General features: G+C 34.9%; 1 protein-coding gene across 5 annotated transcripts; it reads right to left on the bottom strand.

Annotated features, from left to right (window-relative positions):
• Window positions 1-78: 78 nt before the first annotated feature.
• Window positions 79-17,416, bottom strand: TUBE1 (tubulin epsilon 1). 5 transcript variants are annotated; one of them, XM_037137222.2, is made up of 12 exons: window positions 17,307-17,416; window positions 17,133-17,206; window positions 16,497-16,549; window positions 14,498-14,555; window positions 11,199-11,314; window positions 9,743-9,864; window positions 6,092-6,279; window positions 5,698-5,873; window positions 4,756-4,896; window positions 2,985-3,125; window positions 1,921-2,095; window positions 79-1,589 (listed from the first exon to the last, which is right to left on the bottom strand). In XM_037137222.2, the coding sequence occupies exons 1-12, from the start codon at window positions 17,329-17,331 to the stop codon at window positions 1,431-1,433; spliced, it is 1,428 nt and encodes a 475-aa protein (XP_036993117.2). In that variant the 5' UTR covers window positions 17,332-17,416; the 3' UTR covers window positions 79-1,430. The 5 variants fall into 5 exon arrangements, with proteins under 5 accessions (XP_036993117.2, XP_036993120.2, XP_053520911.1 ...); XM_037137225.2 differs by lacking the exon at window positions 1,921-2,095 and having other exon boundaries at window positions 17,307-17,409; XM_053664936.1 differs by lacking the exon at window positions 17,307-17,416 and having other exon boundaries at window positions 16,497-16,545; window positions 17,133-17,166.
• Window positions 17,417-24,313: the final 6,897 nt, after the last annotated feature.

Genomic DNA, 24,313 nt, shown 5'->3' with positions numbered 1-24,313 from the left:
CCTACAAAAATATATGAAATTTCAAACAAAATTAAACTTTTACTTTAAAATGTATTTTATAATTATATAATACACCGATCCTTTGTTCCACCTACATTTACCATATGCAATGGAAAAACCACACAAGGTATAAAAAACATTTATTTTGTAAAATAATCTGGAATATTTTAAAGATGTATAAAAAGCATATTAAGATTTAATACTTTATCTGTGCTTCAAAAATGTAGCCGAGGTACCACTCAGATGTAGTCATTATAGGGTAAGCAAAGTTCTGGGTTGATTCTTAAATAAGAGCAAGCTTAAACTGTATATGTATTTATAATTTCCATTGCCCTACACTAAGTATCAGTTCATTAAGATTTCTTTGGGAAGGAGAAAATGAAATTTCACTGGCTCCCATTGACAACTGTAATTTAAAGTCTTTATACCAAATACTATAAAAAACAAAATTTCCAAGACAAGGACCAAGAAGAGTATCCGTACTTTGAAATAAAAGGAACTTAAAAAACACTGAAGAAAGCACACAATGAATTATTTCAGCTTGAAAATAATTTGTTCCTAAAAATTATTTCCTGAAATGATAAATCCACACATGGATTTGAAATATAAATTGTGATTAAAAACAAATAAATGTTAAAGATTATAACTGGAGATTATAGTAACTGGAAGGCTTTCACTGGACTACGACAACCATTTCCTGTAAAGTTTGGAGGAAGATAAAATCAAGTTTTATAATGTGCATTTGTACAGTGACAAGCAAAACAATGATAACAAGTAGTACTGTTTAAAAATAGGGACATTTATTATTACAAAATCAGCTAGCTTAATAAAAAAGCATGACTTAAAAATAATTTAAAACAAATATATACTAAAAATGTAAAGTGTGATTCTTTTGAGTGCAATGCAAACAAGATTACCCAAAGAAGAAACAAAACCACAGTCGTTGTAATAAAACCTATCCCTGAAGTTAGCGGATATTACATAGAAATATTTATATTGTGGTCTTCAACTCCCTGTACTTATTTTTAAAGAATAAGAATTTAAACAGAGTATGAAAACATAAATTATAAATAAATGTAAAAATATATCTGTACAAATTTTTATTGAAGCCATGATTCTTACTGTATAAATGCCTAAATAGGAGATTATAAATAAAGTAAAACACTGAAGGACTCTATTCTCTCAATTTTAGAAAAAGGGAATTTTCTGAAGACAATATTTGAAGTTAAGGTACTAGGACTTTACTAATTTCACACAGTGGTATTACCAACAACTGGTCATGAAATGAAACAACTCTCTCAAGGAAAATACTTCCTAATATGAAAAACACAAACCAGGCTTTCTGAATCACAAAGATTCTGAAACAGAAAGGTGAGATGACAAAAAAAGCAACGTGAAACGAAGAAGTGAAAGTGTCTTTCGGGTTTGCTTCACACAGCTACGCGCAGTCTAGGCAGGTCCTCTGCAGGCAGGCTTCTCGTGGCGTCCAGCTGGTTGTATTCCTGTATGAGCGCTGACAGAGATGACACGGCTTCTGAGAAACAGCTTTCCTCCATCCCTTCAATTTGCAGATAGTGATGAAGATGAGCCTACAAATTAAAAACAACGGAATTATGCTGACTATTTTCTGGAAACTTAGTATGTACAACTACCCTATAATGTAAACATTCTTTATTAAAATGATAGTTCACTCAGATTTACAAGACAAATGAGAACTCAAATCCTATAAACTCGTGAGACTTCTCATTCAGTCTTAGTAAGCCTATCCTCTTCAGTTACAATCAGTACAACGAACATAGCAGATAGGGGAACTCGAGCTGCGATAACATAGTTCTTGGGAATACATCTTAAATAGACAACCACACATAGTGGAATACAGCTTAAATAGTCAAAACAAACACACACTGTTACAATAACTACCTTCTTCTTATAGAGCCTCATGAATCTCTCTCTCAGGTCCATGAAGGTAGGCTTCACACATGTGTTATTTGCTAACGCTAGTAATGAATGGCAATGGCCCACGGGAGGTACTGAACACAGGCTGGTCTTCCAGCCTTCTTGATTCCAGGAGACAAACTGTAGAGAAGGTTTTAATCTGAGACACAAAAACTTAAGGTAAGAATTAAGGTACTAAAAATGCCTGCCATATTACAGCAGCCCACAGTAGTTAAACTAGGACACTACTACTGATACCATTAGTTTATTATGTAAGTTATCCATTTTTATTATTAGCAGTGTAGTGGTACAGTCTGACAGTTAACCAAGGGACATATAGTAAGAGGACATTAAATTAGTTGTGATGGTGACTCAAAATGCTAGAAACATATTCCTTAACATGGAAATCTGGGGATCAAAAGAAATGAAGGTATTATAATTTTCTTCACTTTGTAATTCAACAGAGCAGTTTTCCTAAAAATAGACTGTCAGTAAATAGTAAAACAGAAACTTAGAAGTGGAGTGGTAGTAGTGGTGTTGATAAACACAATAGTTAAATATTCTAACACTTTTAGGAAATAAAACATCTCATACATGATTTAGTACTTATAAATAATAACTGCACCATTACTATTCTTACTTTACATTTGAGGAAAATAAGGAACAGAGGCTATGCAGCTTGCACAAACTCGCACTATACTTACATGGTAATGCTAGGATTCGAGAACAGACCACCCTAACTACTGTGCTACAACTGTCACAAGCAGTACACATAACTAACTATCTTGAGAAAAGTGTAAAATCGCCCTGGCTGGCACGGCTCAGTTGCTTGGGTGTCATCCCACAAAGTGAAAGGTCATGGGTTCTGTTCCTGGTCAGGACACATGCCTCGGTTGGGGCCTGGTCCCTGGTTAGAGAGCATGAGAGAGGCAACTGATCGATGTTTTTCTCTCACATCCACGCTTCTCTCTCTCTCTCTTTCTTCCTCTCTTCCCCTCTCTCTAAATAAATAATAAAATCTCAAAACATATGTATATATATAATCAAACCTTTCAATATTTCTGCGAAGATCTGAAATCTGGACATTTCCTCTGACCATGAGGGCACAGGCGAGGTAGAGACTATGTTTGGGGTCGGCCCGAATTAGCTGGTGATCTTTACTAAAGGCATCTGAAAACATCTGATCCAACCTAGAACAATGAGAGGTGCTGTTTATACAAAATACTACATCTTTCTTCTCTGTATAACTATAAAACGGAAAGATAGTAATTTGTGCTATAATCTTCTCAGCAATCTTTTACAGAATATGAAAACCGAGGAAATCATGTAGCATCTTCTTTTTGGAATAAAAATCTTCTGTAATGGTGATTTCAGCTACAAAATGTTAACTGCATCATTAGTGAGCTCTGTGAAGTACTGATTTCAGGAACTTATATCGTTATTACTTATTTCCGTATGCTTATCTACTTCTTGTATCCCAACTATCAAAACTAATGAAAAGCCTACAATATTAAGAGATTACTTTATCACTATAAAATATATCATAAATTAGTTAGGAATAATCAAGAAGAAACTATCAAAGGACAATGTTAAGCTTTCTTATCAAAGATGGAACTCTACAGTAGTGTTCAGAAAAAGGAACACTTTTAAGTAAATGGAGTCTTTTAATTTCGCTCTTTAATCCTTGAGTTAAAGAGGGGAAGACAAGGGTGACTAACAAAGTTCACACCTAACAGTACACTGCCTTGCAGGTCCTTAACATGGCCCCATTTTATTCAATACAAATATGATTGGGATCCCTAGATATCTCTAGCCAGAGCTCTGTGCTGAATTGGCATCAAGTCTGAGAAGAGCTACAGAAATCACACTATGCTACCTATTCATTCAACAGATATTTAGTGAATGTCTACTATGTACCAGGCTCGATTCTAAGTACTGAGACCCAGCAGTGAACACCAAAAGAAAATCTCCATTGGAACCTACATTCTATCCCGATTACCCTACAGCAACAAGGACCAGAGAACTCCCTGAGGCGATGGTGAGCTTTGGGGCATTCATGCATCCTCTGCTCTTATATTCAAAATTTGGTGCATATGTGCTTTCTGGCATTTTTATGGAGTCAAGGAAATCCAGAAAAGGTGAAGAACTGCTAAACAACAAGTGGTCAAACTTAATTCTTCATCCATCTTTTGTCACAAAATAGACCTATTAAGCAGGCATTTATAATTATTGGGATACTACTTACCTTTTTTTACTTACATTAGAAATATGAAATTTCAAAAAAATATACAGTCATGTATTTACAGTTTTCATCTGCTAAAAATGAACCAGGTACAGAAATAACATTATTTAATACACCTTATACCTTTATTTAATACACCTTTAAATAAATTTATTTATTTAATAAATAAATAACATTATTTAACAGATATATGAGGTGGGTGCTCAAACTCTCATTTTCGCAGATGAGAAAAACAAAAAAATAGTGACAAACTTGCTACTAGTGAGAGAACTGGATTCAGACTTGAGTATGTCGAACTTCAAAGCCCTTAAATCTTATATATTTATTAATTTTCATAAGCTTAAACATTTAATTATTAGATTTAATTTCAAACAATTTAATATTGATGTTTTTTAAACAATGATTTCTAAATAAAGAAGCATTCATATAATGAAAAAATGGCTGTCATCAACTCTATTTTATATATTTCTCACAAAGAAAATGATATGAAGAAGTAGGGTTATTGTAAACTTTTCTCTTAAAATTTTTAAAAAGGTAATTCAAGTTCTCAAGTAGCCGGAACAGCTACTACAGCTCACCTTCGAGGAGGGATGTGGACGTCTGCCAGTGTGTACAGAGGTGTTAGGCTTGACACGAGATAGTGCAGCTGAGGAAAAGGGACTAAATTCATGCTGATTTCATTAAGGTCCATATTAAGGGATCCTTCAAACCTTGCAGAGCTGAAAAATTAACAGTAAAGCATGAGAAAACGTTTAATTGTACAATTATACACTTTAAATGTAGCTTGATTTATTCAGCAGGCATGTTCTTAAATACTTTCATACCCTGTTCTTCAGTAGAGAACATATATTCTTTTCCCCCTGTATTAGTGAAATTTATACATCATGAACATGATGTATAAATATAATTAAGTACAACACAACTCTATAGAAACTCTCACTTCTGTCTTACCTGAAGCATTACCAACATAGTATTGCAGTTGCTCATTACATACATAAAAATATCTTACTAAAAACAGACTATAGACTGAGTTAAATACATACAGGTTAATAATAATTTATTTATTTCATAATCTTTACTAAATTCCTTAGGCATCTGCTTAATAAACTCTATAATTTGGAATATAATAATGTCAAAATAATCTTTTAGATCAAAGACAAGGAAATATTGTGGATCAGTGAATGAGGAGGTGCAGATTAAAGATTAATTGGTTTTACAGATTAAGACATTCCATGGCAAAAAATAAAAATGTTTACTTTTGTCTAACCAAGTGTTTCTCAAGTGTGTCTACGATAAAACCTTTTATTTTATTAACACCTAGTAACATTCCATAGAATATATCTGGGGAAATGCTCCTTTGGATCTATAGAAATTAAAATACTGGTCTACCACTGTAAGATTTTGTCTATCACAGTAGAGAAAATAAAAATGAAAGAAGCTCTGACAACTTAGAATAACTAAAACCAAAATGCTATGACCAACGTCCTCAAACGCACAGTGAACACCACCATTAGGATTACCTGGTTAGGTTGAGCAGCAAATTTGCCACAATGTTGTTCATGGCATCAAAGGGCTTTCCCTGCCGCTTTTTAAACGCCCCAGCACTCGAAGTAACCAGACTCTTTGGCTTTACAGTTGTACCCAACTTTCCAGAATTCACCATGAGGTCAATTTTGCTAATGATGTCAAATAAAGACTTTTAAAAGAAAAATGTTGGAGAGAAGCTATTAAGAAGAGTGGATGTAGATGATGTTTTACCAGGAAGGAAAGAAGAGAAAGAAAAACAATTTAAACTTATTTTTTTCTCTTAGATGGGAAAGCTGAACAGTAAAGAATGTTTCATATAAACACATAAGCACAACACAGGAATGACTGTATATGTGTACGTTCATAAATTACAATGTCATTTCTTACTTGGTTGTCAATGGGCAACACGCAGTCTGCATGCTCATTGAGTTCCTTCATTGCCAAGATGCTATTATAAGGTGAAGTTATGACATCATCCTCACCAGAAGGATAAATGGAAGTCACAAATCTGTACACTTCTGGGAATTCGTCCTCAAGCACCTTTAAAAGAAATGTGCCAAGTCCAGATCCTGTTCCTGAGGGTTGAATTTCAAAAAGAAAACAGCATAAATGGTTCAGAATATAATTGTGAGGAACTCGGAATTTTATTTTTGTAGAAATATATATTAAGAACTTTTGATTTTCAACTTTACTCCTGTGATATATTAACTCATCTAATTTCAAACACAGAAATGAAGACAACATAGGTAGTGAGGCTTAAAGTTCTGAATTCAATCTATGATTCTTACTGTGAGGTTGGGAGGGCTTTCTGTATTTCACTTGTTTTCACAGTTAAGTTATATCTCTATTATGCCAAAAGAACTGAATGAAGGATAAAAAATTCAACTAAGACAGCATTCAGCTTACACTTGATATTAGGCAACTAAAAAAATGAAAACTGCCATAACATTATGGTCTGTCCAGAAAAAATTCAGCCATTGTTAATGTAACAAGAATGGTTTGCACAACATCGATCTAACCTGACTGCCAAGGAGGGTGGACTGGAATGTGCATGTGTGAACAATGACTTCACTGCAGCATTCAGTGGGGGTGGTAGACACCACTGAGTGAGCATGTATGTGTACTGTGTGGCTGTCACATTCAAAATGAGTAAGCAAGTAGAGCAACAAATGTATATTAAATTTTGCTTTAAGCTTCAACATTCCTCCATGGAGACTATTTGGATGATTCAGAATGCTGTAGCTATGGGCAACTGGTGATTGGCAGCTTCATTACGACAATGTGCCTGCTCATGCGTCTCGTCTTGTTTAGAGTGTTTTGAAAAACCTCAGATCACCCAGGTGACTCAGCCCCCCTATAGCCCAGATGGGGTGCCCTGCTACTACTGGCTTTTCCCCAAACTAAAATCAGCTTTGAAAGGGAAAACATTTCAAACTGTTGATGAGATTCAGGAAAATACGATGGGGCAGCTGATGGCAACTGGGAGAACTGTGTGAGGTCCCAAGGTGCCTACTTTGAAGGGGACTGAGGTGTCATTGTCCTATGTACTATGTTTCTTGTATCTTTTTCAATAAATTCCTCTATTTTCCATATTACATGATGGATACTTTCTGGACAGATCTCAACAAACTTAATGATGAAGAACACTATGACTTAAGCAACTTAAATACTAAGTTTAAGTTGTTTAAAGTTGAGCATAACTACCTTGAATTTACAGTATTTTCAAGTAGGAAACTTTTTTTTTTTTACTATTTATTTAAAAGCAGAACCTCTAGGAAAACCTTTCAGATGACTTTCTGACACACAGTTCCATTTAAATAAATTCAGAAAATTTTAAGACCTTTAAAGTGGTAAAACTGGCAGTATTCTAAGCTGGTGTTTTTCAAACTATGGGTTGTGAACTAATAGTGGTCTATGAAAGTAAATTATTAGGTCAGGACCATCAATTTGTTTTCTTAAATATAACAGCAGAAATACTGATGTGTCACATGTAGTGTAGGTGGTAATGTTTTTTGAGTCTTCTGTTTGTATGTATTTGTGTGTGTATGTTTGGTTGTGTTATAAAATAAATTTCATGCTGCTCTGATTTTAAAAAAGTTTAAAAGCCAATGTTCTAACCCATATAAATAAGTAGTAAGATTCTATGGTGTTAAAAATACTAGATGAAAATGAGGGGGATTTTTTGGTTCATCTTTAATGAGAAGAAATTTCTAAGCATCATATAAAACCAAAACCATTATAGAAAAGACAATTTTGATTCCATAAAAAATAAGCAAAACTTCTATACATATATAAAAAACCCATAAACTAATAAAAAGGTAAACTAAGAAACAGTCTTCGACACATATGACGGAGGACTAAACTTCTTTAATGAAGAGGTCTCACAAATCAACAATCAAAAAAACAAGAATGCACTAAAAAATGGACTAAGTATATAAATATCTAACTCAAGATAAACCAAATAGAAAATAGATGTGAAGATGCTCAACCTATCTTCTAATTAAAGGAATGAAATTTAAAACAATATAATTTTGAACATATTAGATTTATTCTCATAATACTCTGTGATGGTGATAAGTGTGGGGAATTAAACTTTTATAAATTGTTGCTAATAATGTGAATTAGTGCAATAATGTAAGAAGATATTTAGTAATCAGTCAACATTTAAAACGTACATATTCTTTTATCTCACTTTCCTTTCTAGGAATATTGCCTACAGCTATAGTGGCACAAATGAACAGAGATGTATGTACCAGATGTTCACTGGGGATTGTGGTAACTAAACACCATAAACAAACGAACATCCTTCAATGAGGACTGACTTTCACAATTGTTACCTATTTATGCAATTGAATTCTGTGAAACAGCTGATAATGAAAAACATTTGGGGAAAAATATAAAGTGAACAAATTGTAGAATAATACATATTGCATAATCTTGTTTACGTAAAAACACAGCACACACATACTTTTAATAGTCATACAAAAAATCTGGAAGGATGACATTATCAGCTTAATAACCTGTGAGGAGAGACCGTAGGGAGTGAATGCGGGAAAGGAGACCTCCCTTTTTAACCTTCAGTATTATTTTAAATATTTTTGCCATTTTCAGTGAATTAGGAGTTATGACAGCCTGAGATTTTGAGTAATAGAAGGATTAAAAAGGCACCATAATGAACTATAATTAAAACTGCTTTTTAAAAAAACTTACTCAAACTTGCATGTTAATTATACTAGTACAAAAACATTTGGTTCTTAATTTAGTGATTATGATGGTCTTCTATAGGCATGGTTACATAGCAATTGTGACTTTAATTGTAAAATGGATCACAATGAATAATAGATATGTATAAAAAATCAATTGAATGTACAATCTTAATCTTAGCTTGAAGAAAAAACAGGGCAAATTTTTCTTTGAAAATCACCTAATCCTATCATGCAATTAGCAGATTATGATGTTTCTATTTCATGGAACAAGGAAGCAAAAGACTTCACTTGCACGGTAGGTACAGGATCCCCTGGGGAAAGATCATTGGTTGTAGGCCAAGGTGATTCATTACCACGTGAGAAATAACTGACAGTTCACTAAAATGATTTCTTTTACTTACTGAACACAATGAAGTTTTGTAGCTAGTTACAGAAAGGATAGTCTTTTGCAAGCATACCGGTCAATATGCCAGAAATACTTGGCTCTAGTTAGGATAAAGAATGCGCAAGCAAACTCTTAGGAGAAAGTCAGCATTCCCAAAAAGCTCATATACGCTGGAATGTAGCTGGAAATTTATAAAATAAAGGTAGGAGAAAAATTTCAGATTCCATTCTACTGGCTTTTTTGTATTAACTTATTTTTTCTAAATGGTACTAGTGATACACTTTGATAAATTAAGATAAAAAGCTGTTATGTACATAGCACTCATAAAAACACATGCTCTTAATAGTTCTCTATCAGGCATGGGATGGAAAAACAAGACTTACGTTGACAAATAAATTCCCAATCGCATTTTCATATTGTTATAGTCAAATAAACGGATAGCTTTACCTCCTCCCATGGAATGTATTATAAAAAAACACTGCAAACAATCACAGTACTCTGCTGACTTCCTGAGTTTCTCTAAAATCTGTTCTTGATAAAGACTGCCAAAGACTTTGTGCCCCACAGCCCTGAAAAAAAGAATATAGACTTAAAGAAATTCCTTGCATTATTTCAAGATTTTATTTCTGATTCAATAAATAAAATCAATCAATTTTATTTTATTTAATTTATTAAATTTATCAATTTTTATTTATTGATATAAAATTTATATAAATAAATCATGACATCTGAAAGACACTAGGTAGAAAATTTTGCAAATATATGTGTATAAACCTCAGATACCCTGATAAGACAGATCATTACCAGTGGATAGTAAACTATGGTTTTCTAAATTTTTCGTAAGTTATAATTACAACAAAAGATTTTAGTTACACAGTTTTTCTCATTTCCATTTAAAGAACTACAATTGCAATGACTTTTACATATAAAAAGCAGAATGTGGTCATGACACGGGCAGCAGAAAGACAAAAAATTTTAAACTATTTTGGTTTAAAAGGAGAAAAACACTGTTCACATCATGTTATTACTAGATGAAAGGGCACAGAGTAGAAAACCGATATTCATCAGGATCCGCAAGCCTTTTACCTGCCCAAATTTGCAAGTATCACTACGATGAACTCAAAAATAAGCATGATTTTCTCACAACACGCAGTCAAATGTAACTTGAAAGTTACAGACTAAGTTACTCAGTGACCAGAGGAAAGCTAGTTGGGTGGTCAGGTGGACTCACTTATGTAGTGACCAACTGTTGTCCCCAAATGACTCTCCCAGAACACAAGATTCAAATTCACGCTTTAGGAAAATTACATGTTACTACATATTATGAGCTCAAGGGACGGACTGCAAATAGTTATTAATAAAATAATAAATACTAGAGTTACAAACAGCGAGGAGCTACTGAACTTAAAAAAAAAGCCTCAATGTCAAAATTAAAACGATCATTGTTGGAGCTTTGCCGCATTATGGAGGTGCGACCATTGTAATTAAGGGCTAAACTGAGCCTTAAACTGAGCTTTAATCCTGGGACACTGGTCTGACTGGCATCTCTGTAACAATTCTATTAAGTCTGACCAACTGGAGAACTTGAGAGTCAAATAATATAGGTAAGTGAATAGTTTATATAACTACTTAAAACTTTTCACTATTTAGTATTATGCAAGATTTAATTGACAATGAGAAAATTTAGCAAATCAATTTTTCATGATTCACATTTTCTTTAAAAAATGAGAAAGAACTAGGATAGGTGCTTCCAAAAATTCTGAATCCCTACCATTTATCAAGGGAAAGATGATGGCTGAAAGGCCTAGAGTTAGGTATGGCAAGTTGCATTTTGATTTCACGTCAGCAGAACCTATCAGACTGAAGGAAATACTGCTCATTTTAATGTTTAGCATATTCTCACCAATTATTCCCTGAGCCAGAAATGTCCGTGATGAGCTGCTTGCTATCGAATACATCTCTCAAAGGTCCCTGCAGAATTTCATTTACTACCCCTTCCTCCATGTCAATCAAGACAGCCTGAGGAACAGGAATAAAATCGAATTAGCATATTTTTCTTTAGAGTTAGTCACTTTGTAAATGAAAATAACTTATGAGCTAAAAGCTGCATTGTTCTTTTTATAATTTAAGCTTAATCACATCTTTATTTAAATCTTTATGTAGACTCTGATATAAAAATTAAAAAATAATGTCATTCTGCTTGAAAGGTGAAATCCAATAAAAGATAGATTCAAAACTCTTAACTATACTCCAAACTACCAAGTGGGGGAGAAAAAGAAACTGCATAATCCTCTCAACTGATTTTCTAACTACTCTTTTACTCACATGCCTATGTGAATGTAAATTTCTTGAGAACATGGTCTCAGAAATATATGAGGTAACCTTAACCAGAGAAAATTCTCAATGGAGGGTGCATTAACGCATTTGTTCACTAGGAGCAGCCATGCTTCCCGAATCACAAAAATTGTCCAATTCAAGCCAGTAAATGTGCAAAGCCAAAGCATCGGGTAGATGCCAAAGATGCCTACAGGGTCCTCCCCCAAGTAACTCACAGTCTAATTCATTACCACAAACTTTACTGACATAGGAGAGAACCATTACTAACAGGAACACGAGAATATAAAACAATTCATAGAATTAAGTATGGAAAGAATAAAGAAGACTAGAAGGAAATCCAGCAAAATGTAAGCAAGGATAGCTTGGCAGGGGGACTATATACCCTGTACCCGTACTGTCTTATGCTTTACTTCCCATATTTTCTACGGTGAGGGGAAGCAATAGTGAAGTAAATACAGCAAAACTGAAAAAAAAATCTGAAATAATCTTAGGGTACACTATAAAGCTATTAACACTTTGATTCACTGTCACAGAGAAAAGTGCTTGGGCTATTTTAGCTCTTGTGATCATTAATGTTAAGCACTTACTACGTATGCCCCTATTCTAAGTACTTATATGTACCACCCCCCATCTAACCCTCACAACTCTATTCCTACTTTACACACTGAGGAAACTGAGGCCTAGAAAAGTTAAATAACTTGGCTATGATCACTCAGCTACTAAGTGATAAACCAGGCTAGCCTGGCTGCAGAGTACTGACTCTTAACCACTGAACTATATGCCGTACAATTTTGTTGAAGGGAGAGAGTCAAGTTTGGTATTTCTCGAGTACTGACTGCAGTGGATTACAATCCATGAATTCAATTACTTACGTAATCATTTTACTGTAAGCTGGCAATTAAAATAGTATTACATAGTATATTAGAAACATTATGTTTTAATTGTGTAATACTATTTGACACAGTATATCATAGCAGTATATAAGACTCTAAAATTGTTTACAAATGTGCTCCTTTACAAACAGCAATAAATATACATATGATCTACATATACGAGGCAATATAGGGTTATTTACTGGTAATTTTAGGGATTTTTTTTAGGAATACATAATTTTTACCATATACTGGCCTTGTTCCTTATTGAAATCATTTGTGGAAGGTTAAATATTTTTTAGGGGGGGTCTGAAGAAAACCATTTAGTTACTATCTCTGAAATGGTGACTGAGATTAAAACATATTTGGGCCATACCCTCTAGTACCTGCAACCTGGCAAAGGCAGCAGAAAACAGAAAACAGGCTGACATTCAAGCACCTCAGCGTTGGTTTCGAAAGCATTATCACTGTCACAATCACTTAGCATTAAAACCCTGATGGAGTACATAACTCTTCCAATCTTTCCTTGGAAATTAATTAAAATGAGGAGAAATGACTCTGGGTTCCTCGCTTAGCAATCCCAAGTCTGGTGTCACCACTGTTCCAGAATCTGATGTTTATTATTTTCTTCCAGAGCTGCCTGGTGATGGCCTTCTGGCATTTGAGCATTCCTTTAACTGTAACACAGGATTTAAAAGTTCTGAGTATCTGCCTTTTAATTTCAGATCCTCGAGACAGTGGAGGGGCCCAACCACCAAGTTATCTTCTGAAGCCTAGCTCCTCAGTGATCACAGCCCTGTACCGCCAATGCTCCCAGGGAGAAGTGGAGGAGCACCTTCTAGGACAAATTCAAGCTTACAGAAACACACTGACTTATTCTTTCCAATAGTTTCCTCCACCTTGCCTGCTGACGTGGTGGGAAAGAGCTCATATTGGAAGTAGTCTAGGAAATGTCAACATTTCTTTTCCTGTGTGAGATCTGGACTTGGGATGTTAGCACTGTCAACGGCATGGAATATACCAAGTGTTGATTAATTATGTTAACAGACTACAAACAGATGGCCTCTGTTCTAAATTTTCCAAGGACATCAACGATCTGATACAAAATGGTTCCCAGGTACCACGACACTAGTGCTTTCCATTCTTTCAGCCAGCACTCCAGGTCTGATCCTTATCACCTCCATCACTTCCTTGGCATCTAAACTGCCTTTCTTTTTTGTTAAAGTCAAAGGTTACTAATCAATAGCTGGAAAAAAACATTTTGTTGTAGACAAACAATCACTGAAGAGAAGTGGTGTTGAAATGGGATTAGGACTAATATGGGCCACTGACTCAAAATACTTTTGTTCAGGTCTTACGGGGCTAAATCCATGCTTTGTAAAAGAGCAAATACATCTTCCATTATTTGCAAGTGAAAAATACATAATAATAATACATACATAATGTATTATTATGTATGTAATACATAATAATGCAAGAGTTAAGAAAGGTTTCATCATTTATCTAAATATATTTCTTCTGAAAAATTTAGGGAAAAGTGGTAAATATGCAGTGTTTTTACTTTAAGCACAAAATATTCTCCCTAAAGTTTCAAATAGACACAAATGTCTGCTTAATTATATTAAATGTGGCTTAGTAAGTACTTTTTTTAATTTGAGAAGTTAAAATTAAATTTTACTGTCATGATTATTACAGAAATATAGTTATTTAATTTTATTTTTTTTAAGATTTTATTTATTTATCTTTAGAGGGGAAGGGAAGGAGAGAGGGAGAGAAACATCAATGTATGGTTGCTTTTTGTGCATCCCCTGCTGGGAACTGGCCTGCAGGGAACCGGTCTGCAACCCAGGCATGTGCCCTGACTGGGAATCGAACCGCAATTGTCTGGTTCGCAGGTCTGTGCTCAATCCACTGAGCTATACCAGCCAGGGCTCAGAAATATAGTTATTTTAAAAACATATGCAATGTAAGATGTCAAGTGTATATATCTTACTCGTGCTTTTAAAGAACAAATTTTCCCCTTGGAAATACTGCCACCATCACCAACCACTCTGAAAGATAAAAAATAAGAAAAAAAAATCATAAGATCTTCCATGGCTATTAGTACTATCAGATAACGAAGCTGACTTCCATTTATATAATAAAGCCACTCACAGGCCAGGTGAGACAGATACAAAAGAACACAGGAGTCACCATTCCAAATCGTCTCCCTTGCCTAGCTCCCATCAGGCTGAAAAAGTGAGGCACTTATTTCCCTGGCTTCCTTTGTAGTTAGTGCTGCCCACGTAATTCAGTTCTGGCTAATAAGAGAAGAGAGAGGTATTCGGGGAAGCTTTTCTAATAAAAAGGAAATGCAGTCGGTGCCAATTCTTCCACTTTCCTTTTCCTATCTTGAACATGAACATGAACATGATTCCTAGATTGGAGGCTGTTATTTCAGTTATAATAAACATGAAGAGAAAAAGTCAACACACTAAGAATAATGAAACGATAGACAGTATCTTGGTCTTTTAAGGCACTTCTCCAAACCTAGAACATCCAATTTCCTGATTTATTTGTATCTGAAGTGACTGGATAACTTTATCACTTAAACCACCATCAACAAGGTTTCCTGTTAGAACTAAACGTGTATCAACACCTACACCCATTTGTTTATATACTACCCGCAGTCACACTATAATGGCTGAGCTGAGTGTGACACAGACTGTGTGACACTGACTTCTGCCTTTAGTTTGGTGTATCTGCCTGTACCACACAGCACTGGACCCATTCTCAAGTTGTCAACAAGGTTTCTGAGTTGCATGCCTCTGGAATTCACCAAGTTGAAAACTAACTTGGAGATAACCTCCTCAAATACCCAACCAATTCAAATTAGATATGAAGTATGTATTTTTCAGTTCAAGCCCACCAGTTTAGCTTTAAGTGTTCTGAAGATGCGTGAACTTAATAATTTAGGATTAAAAGCTATGAACAGCCCTGGCCAGGTGGCTCATTCAGTTGGAGCACCCTCCTGTACACCAAAAGGTTGTGGGTTTGATTCCCAGTCAGGGCACATACCTAGATTGTGGGTTCAATCCCTGGTCAGGGTATATACAGGAGGCAACTAATCAACGTTTCTCTCACATTGATGTTATTCTCTTTCTCTCTCCCTTCCTCTCTTCCCCAAATCAATAACCATATCCTCAGGTAAGGATTAAGAAAAAGCTATGAACAAATTACTTTCAGATAGAGAGATATAATTTCATGTGCCCTTTATTAAATAAACAAAAGTAATGTGACAGTTTTCTCCCTTTCAACACATTCCATTCGTAGAGCCAATATTCCTGACCACAAATAACATAAATGTAAACATATTTTTCTTTCAAAAGTTAGCTATTACTGGATGCATTAACAGGATACTGTAGGAGCACTTTTCAGTACTCTTTTTAAGTGAAAGTTTATTTACAGGTCAAGTTAAAAGAAGGCACACTATAAGTTTCTTTTTGTTACTTAACATAGTCAAAAGAAAACCTGTTGTCCTGCTCTAAAGAACGATATGAGAATATTAATGATATGAGAATGAGAAATATGATTCTAACTAGAAAAGCAAATAAAAAAGCCAGACACCTTTACAGTTATCAACTGTTTTTATTGTCCTTTGAAGAATTCTTGTCCAATCTGTTGACATGAAAAGTATTATTATACTATGTCAACAATTTTCAACTTTTTTCATCTCATGGCACTTAAACTAATTACTAAAATTCTGTGGCACACCAAAAATGTATTTTTTGCGGACCTGGAAAAAATAATAGGTATGATCTTGACTCATTCACACCAGATGGCTATGCTGTATTGGCTGCTGTCATTTTTTTCATTTGATAACGTAAGGGAAAGAGTGCCACTGACTAAATAGTCAGTTATTGCATGTTTTAAAAATTCTTGTAGCACCAATATACCATGGAACACCAGTTGAAAATCACTGCAGTATATGATAGACTTTAACACCAACTTACCTGGTATCCACATTTCTAAAGAAGCTGCTTATTGCTTCATCATAGATTCCTTTCTAAAAAGAAAGAATTTGATTAAGTTTTGCCTCTTCCCAAATGAAGTCCTTTCAACTTAATAACACCACAATTCTGTAAAGGCTGATGTGTGGCTAGATAAGTAAAAGCAAATTATTATAATATGCTTAGACTGATTCTTCTGACCTACAGAAGAGTAAATGCCCTGAGATCTATGACTTAAATTCAAGGAAGGGTGTTGAAGTCCTCATAGGACTGCAGAATCAAATGACAGCTTCCTCTGAATTCTGGTGATCATTTTAAATGCTGATTGGTTAAATAAAGAAATATCACAAGTTGTCTTTTTTACAATCAAGGAATACCACACATTAACTATTTACAAAGTATTTTCACATATACTATCTCATTGGTATTCACAAGAATGCTGATAAAGATGAGACACTGAGAATTAGGGAAAGGTCTCTGGCCAGTTCAGTCTATTATGTGTCTAACATCAATCAATATACGTTTTAAAACGTTTGCTCTTTGCTGATAAGATCCGACACAACGAATATCTGTAAAAGCTCAATGGAGCAAATGTTGCCATGACAGGTGAGGGGGGCTGTCCAGAGCCAGGGCGCGTACCTGGTTAACCGCAGCGTGCTCCCTGAGCGCCAAGTCCCAGAAACAGCAGCCGATCTGGTTTCCGCACTGGCCGACTGAGATCCGGGACAGGAAGAAAAGGGACAGACATTAGGTGGCTAACAAGGCCCCTGGGCTGTGTGCCGGTTGGGTCCTCACCTTCCCAGCTCAGCTTACCCTGTACAACCACCGACTGGGTCATACTGCGAGTCTGCCTACCCAGGGCTAGCGGGAGCCCGCGCTGGCCTTTGTATTTCCTCGGCCTGCCCACGGCGCTTTCCGGGGGGCGGGGCAGCCGTAAGTTACTCTGCTGCCGCAAGTCGCTGCTGTCGCCACGCTCTTCTCTAAGTTCTGACTTTTGAAGGCTGCCAAGTGCGCCTGCGTCTGGTTGTTACCATAGCGACGGGGCCTCGCACCTTAGCTCCTCCCTGCCTAATCAACATCTTTTAGCATCTGCAGCACCCGAAGCCAGGGTAACGGGCGGGTAAATAAGCTTTGAGTAGGATTTAAAAACATGTGTCTTTAAAACTGTTGGAGGGCTCTCCTTAGAGGTTTAGCCTTCGTTTACAGGCTCAACACCCAGGGCAGCAGGTCACATTCCTCTCTTGCAGCTATCTCGGGTCGCTGCGTTAGTGTCTCTGTCCAACAAGCCCTTTGTTCTAATAGAAAACGAAGATTGTCGGTGAGCACAAAGAAACCTCAGACCAGTAGGCGTGGCAAGGTGCAACCGAAACTTGGTGGTTTGCAAAATGGCGCTTTAGGACCCAATCAGTGTTTGTGGAAGCTGTAGATTTCCAACATTAACTTACAGGCCCTCTGGGGGATTCAAAAGAAGTTAAGACATAGATTCCAAGAAACTTACAATCTAGTTGAAGTTACACACGAAGTAGTCAAGTAATTTTGACTTAAAATATTGTATGGTGCTAAGTGCAGTAGGATTCAGTGGATGAGGATATAAATGAGTCAATAGAAGGCTGTTCAGAGAGATGAAATTAAAACTAGGCATTTGATTCATATACAGTGGTTAGATGGGAGAAAGGAGGAAAAGATTAAAAAATAAGGCATTTCTTAAAATTACTAACTCCTTAAAATTGTCAAACATTGAATACTGTAAATCCTTATTGATCAGCTTAAATAAGATTTCAATTAACTCAATCATTTAAAAAATGAAACTTTTCTATAAAAATTCGGAGGAACTATAAAATTCTAGGAAGTCTTCATTAAAAAAAGTTAAAGTATATTTGCAATTAATGTGTTATATTAGGAACACCTTACTTCTCCATCAGGACAAATAATAGTTGTTGCATGTTTTTCTGATAGCTGTTAAGTTTGAAGTTGAACTTAACCATGGTGTTGAGGTTTCCCTGCATTTATATTTGGATGTTTTTCACCTTAGTACTTAAATCTTTTGGGATTAATAGGCAACTTTTAATCATTTTTTTTTGCAATTGCTGAATTTTACTCTTAACTACCTTTTAGTGAAGTCAGTGGAGTCAACGGTGGAGGTGCAATCTGACACCTCCAACATCTCACTTTAAGTCTTGATGTTGAAATCCCAAAGTCTGGGGCTTCCAAAGTTTGCAGTTTGGTTCATTTTGCAGACAGTGATGTTTGTAGGTGTGAGTTGGTGAACTATGGTTCCATCTTCTCTGGTATTCTGGCTTCTGCAAAGGCCTCTACCAGTCATGCTGTGGTTCTCTCCCAGTCATTTTCCCAAGGTCTCACATGGGAATGAAGTTAAATTAAGAAAGTCCTAACAAGTCTCATTAATAACTTTATTCTGGAGGGAATAAGATTGAGAGGCAATTTGCTTAAAAATCAAGGTAGAACCTTACATACCAGTACTTTAGAACCTCAGTAGAGGCAAAAAAGATTTAAGATAGAATGTTTTCCAGGAGTCCACACTGAAGTCATAAATCTGAACATATCCTGCAGTTGAATTCACTCCTAATAAATGGACCAAGACCTCATTTAAGATATTAACTTACTCTCAAGGGCAAGCAGAACCCAGGTCATCCTGGCTACACACAGCTTAGGGGAATTCTTATTAATATAGTACTTCCTCCAATAAAAACACAATGAAAAGCTCTTTGCTTTCTTATCTTTCATGCTCTAGCTGTAAGTGGAAGAACAAGTTTCAGATAAGTGGAAAAGAAGTCAAGGAGAATTTGCCCACATGATAGTAGAGTATGGTAGATTAAATTATTGTTCTAAATTTTTTACTCATCCCTTCTGCACATGACTACGCAGAACCTTCTGGTATAGTAGGGTAGGTAGAGTACACATCTTTGCCTCATTGACTCTGGGTTTGGTCATGTGGCTTCCTTGGGCCAATGGAATGAATTCAGGTATGAAACTAGAAGGGGCTTTACTTATTTATTTGACACTAAAAGGGGTTTTAGATGTGCTTTTGTCTCTTGGACTTTGCTATTTTTCCTAAGAAAAAATGTCCTCAATTGGTTGCTGTTTCCAAAATAATGAAGACATGGATCATATCTGAGTCTGAATCTTGAGAAACGGAGTCCTAGTAATCATTGGCAAACCCAGGTGGGGCAAGTGGAGATCAGCTGAATAGAAGACTATTCAGATCAGCTGAATAGAAGACAGTTTTATGAGCAAGTAAAATATTTTTGGTCAAAGCCAAAAATTGGAATATTGGAAGAATAGCTGACTGACAAACCAAAACCAAAACACCCCCCCCCACACACAAAAAACCAACAACAAAAAATCCCAGATTGGGCAGAATTTAATGTTAAATATGAGCAAGAGAAAAAAATTGAGAATTATGCCAGCTACTACTATAAAAGGAAGGAAGGAAAGAAGGAAAGAGAAAAGGAAGAAAGGAAAATAACATTCAAAAGATGGATGAAGTATATGACCTGGATAAAAACTACCTAATGGGGAAAAAGCAAAATTCTTCATATATTGTTTGTGCGTTAGAGGAACTTAATAATAAGAATATGAATTAAATAACACAAGGACATAAAGATGCTAGCAATATATTGAGAAGTGTGCTCTATGAGGGCTGAATCTTAGTTGTTTTGTTCACTATCCTTACTAGCTAGAAGATTGCCTGGTTTACTGTAGGTAGTTGATAAATATTTGATAAGTAAATGAACTAAAATAAAGATAAAAGAGCAAAGGAAATGAATGGAAGGCCAGAACACCTTAAAGGACTAGGAAATAATTAGAAGCATGAAGAAGACTAGGGAGCTTAAATTTCAATTAATGATGTAGAGAAAAGCCTTGAAAAAAATCAAAGAGAATAGTGAAGCAACAGAAAAAGATATTAAATCTCTTAGAAGATAATATATGTATGAGACAATATAGTTCAATGTAAGATTAAAAAGTGCCCCTGATATGGAGAACACAGTCAATAGAAAAGAAATACTCGTACTTATATAAAAAATAATAAAGGAATAAAAATCCATAGGTTGAAAGAATACACTATATTCCATGGAAAATTTATGTAGGACAGTCAACAGTAAGGTATATATCCTGGTTAAGTTACTCAATTTTCAGAACAAAGAAAGAACACTTTAGGTACCCAGGCAAGAAACAAAAGGAGGGGGCATGGAGAAAAAACAGTTAGGCTTATTGAGGCTTCTGTATAGGATAGTCAGTACTGGGAGATATTGAAAAAAAAAAAAAAGTTACAAAGTTCCATGGGGGAATAAAATGTGTTCTAAAAATTATATAGTTTTTCAAGTTGTCATAAAATATAATTTGAATTTCTGGATACTCTATTAATTTTTATTCTGCTTGCACACTGCATTCTGAGCCTATCCCTTTTAAAGAACTATAGAAATGATCTCTGAAAATATAGTCTTCTATGCCTATAGAAGACTTCTATGCAACTAAAGTGTTACCAACATTCTTTCAACCTTTTCACCTAGCATTAAAGTTCATTAGTAAATCATCTGCCTTCTAGGTTATTACAAAATTTTCCAAAGGTTTTTCCAATAGGTTTGTCACTGAATAACATAGATACCTAGCTATCCTTTCAGCTTCCAAGCACAATTTCCATTTCACTTGCTGCTTGACCACTTGCTCTAAAGAGTTACATATATATTGGGTTTTTTGTTATGGCAGTATCTATGCCTGGACCTAAATCTGCGTAAGTCAGGATAAATTTAGTTATGCTGTGGTAACAACCAACCCCCAAATCTAAGTGGTGTAAAACAACAAAATTTTTTGCAGGTAATACATGTCTATTGTGGGGAGGGTGTGTGGTGGCTATGATTTCTGTTATCCCCACTCTGGTACTTAAGTTGCTGAGCTACCACTATTTGGTTCATTCCTGGTTTTGTGGCAGAGAGGACAACTCAGGAGGGTCTTGCACCACATTTAATGGCTTTTGCTAACTCACTGGCATGAATTAGTCAATGGGCTCCACATAATCATAAGGGGGCCAGGAATTGCAATTTCTGGAAGAAACTCAAATATTTGATGAACATATGTAAGTAAACCACAGGCATCTCACACGTGACATCATAGCATAGCATCTGTGCCAGGCAGACTCCAAGATGATACCCAATGATCTCTGTCTCTTATTTTTGTATAGTACCTTCCCTTTGAGTCTGGGCTGGACCTAGTGACCTCTTTCTAATGAATATAGCCCAGACACAGCCAAGTAGCTACTCTGAGTTGGGAAGACAGGGTTGAGAATTCTGGAGGACCAAGGCAGCTAGAATTTGCAGGACAGAGTCCCAGAAATGAGTGAGTATAAAGAGAAATCTCTGGAGATCTTCAGGGAATTCCTTGTGAGCCTTAAACTGAATACTGATCAGTAGAAACACGTGGAAACTACCTAAGACTAAGGAAAGAGTGACTGGAAAGAAGCAGGCTGAATAATTCCTGGGGTTCACGCAGGGCTGGGACTAGTTCACATTCTCAATATCTTGAGTGGAGGAACCTTGTAATATGTGGGAGCACTGGGTTAAATACATAGGAGTGTATTGCCTCATTAGTGGAGAAAAATTAACTACAGATGACTGTTCTGATCTAGCCTAAGAACTCATGAAATCAATTCTCTAAAGGACCAATCTGTTTTCAAATAACTGTGTCCCAGAATAAAACTTGAAAATACTTAGAAGACTAAAAATAAAATAGAACATTCAACAATGCACAATTTACAATGTCTCATATCAAATAAGAAGTTGCAAGATATGCAAAGATGTAGAAAAATATACTCCATAATGAGATTTTTAAAAAATCAGCCAGTAAAAAGACACCAAGAAATTGCACAAATGAAAGAATTAGTAGACAAGGACATTAAAACAACTTATAAATATAGTTTTTTATATTCAAGAAGGTAGAAGGAAGCATAAAAATATTAAGAAGAGACAAATATAAAAGACACAAATTAGACCTCCAGAAATAAGAAATAAAATGTATGAGGTGAAAAATACACTGGATGGAATTAAGAGCAGGTTAGACATTGCAAAAGGAAACAGTACTTAACGTAAAGACATAGCAATAGAAACTATCCAAAATAAAACAGAAAAAAAATAATAATAAAGAGGAGGTTCAGTGAGCTGTGGGGCAATTTCAGGCAGCTTTGTATTCATGTAATGGGAGTTCTAGAAGGAGGAAATAATAAATACTTGAAAAAATAATGGCTGAGAAGTTTCCAAGTGTGGTAAAAATGATAAACTCATAGATCCAAGAAGCTCAATGAAACTTTAGACACAGGACACAGAAGTAAATCTCCACCAAGCACATTATAATAAAATTACTTAATATCAGTGATAAACAGGAAATATTAAAGTAACTAGAGAAAAAAGACACACTAGATATAGAAAAATGAAGGTAAGAATAACAGCATACTTTCCTGTTGGAACCAATGTAAGCCAGAAAACAGTGGAACAAAATCTTTAAAGTACTTGAAACAAAAATGTTGATTTAAGATTGTATATGCACCAAAATATTATTCAAAAATGAAGATGAAGTAAAAGCATAAAAAGTTTGAATGAAGTAATCACCTGGAGAGCAGAACTGTTAAATGAAAACCTTCAGATAAAAGGAAAACAATGTTGGTTGGAAATCTGGATCTACTCAAAGGGATAAAGAAAACTGAAAATGATAATTATGTGGGTAAATATAAAAGACATCTAATGTTTTTTAAATGTATTTTTAAAAAAGATAATTGCTTAAAGAAAAACCAATAACATTGTGGGGTTTATGATATAGGTAGAAGTCAAATGTTTTACTTTATTTCATTATTAAAATGTTCATTATTTTATATATGACAAAATAATACAAAAATAATAGGATGGGAGTGGGAAATGGAATATATTCTCATTTCTTTTAGTATTTGGGAAGTGGTGTAATGTTACTGAAGGCAGACTGAAAAGTTAAAATATATATTGTAAAGCCCAAAATAATCAAAACCAAATCAAAACAAAGCAAAGCAATACATGAAGGTTGTATAGCAATAAATTAGTAATGGAGATAAAATAGATAATAGAATACACGCAGTTGCTTCAAAAGAACAGAATAGTAAGGAAAAGTGAACAAAGAACTGACAGCACAAATCAAATACAAATGGCAAGAGGACAGATTTAAATTTAATTATATCATCTTAAATGTAAATAACAAAAGATTTGATTAATTAAAAGCAAGGAAATGTTAGAATAGATAAAACAGCAAAATCCAACTATATACTGTTTATTAAAAAGCCACTTTGAATATAAAGAATAAATAGGCTAACAGTAAAAAAAATTAAAAATGATAAATACATTATGTTAACGCTAATAAATAAAGAGTACCTGTATAAATTTTAAACAAAGCATAGTTTATTTTGTTATTTATTTAATAATTTTTCAAAGCATGTTTTAGAGCAAAGAGTATTCCTAGGGATAAAGAAAGATATTTTATAATAATAAAGGTTTCAATTCATCAAGAGGACATAATACTACTAAATATGTATGCATTTAATGAATGAGCTTCAAAATATATAAAGCAAAAACTGGCAGAATGGAGAGGAGAAACAGATGAATTTATAATTATAACTGGAGATGTCATTACTTCAATATTTCATAGACAGGTATGCAGTAAATCAGTAAGAATGCAGAAGACTTGAACAACTTCATGAGCCAACTAATTACATGTCTAGAACATTTGACCAAATAACAACAGAATACATATTCTTTTCAAGTGTATATCAACTGTTTACCAGGACA

Source organism: Artibeus jamaicensis, unplaced genomic scaffold (assembly GCF_021234435.1).
Source record: "Artibeus jamaicensis isolate MK-2021 breed Jamaican fruit bat unplaced genomic scaffold, CSHL_Jam_final contig_387, whole genome shotgun sequence".
Taxonomy (NCBI): domain Eukaryota; kingdom Metazoa; phylum Chordata; class Mammalia; order Chiroptera; family Phyllostomidae; genus Artibeus; species Artibeus jamaicensis.
The sequence above is the reverse complement of the archived record's forward strand: the minus strand, read 5'-3'. Positions and strand labels throughout refer to the sequence as shown.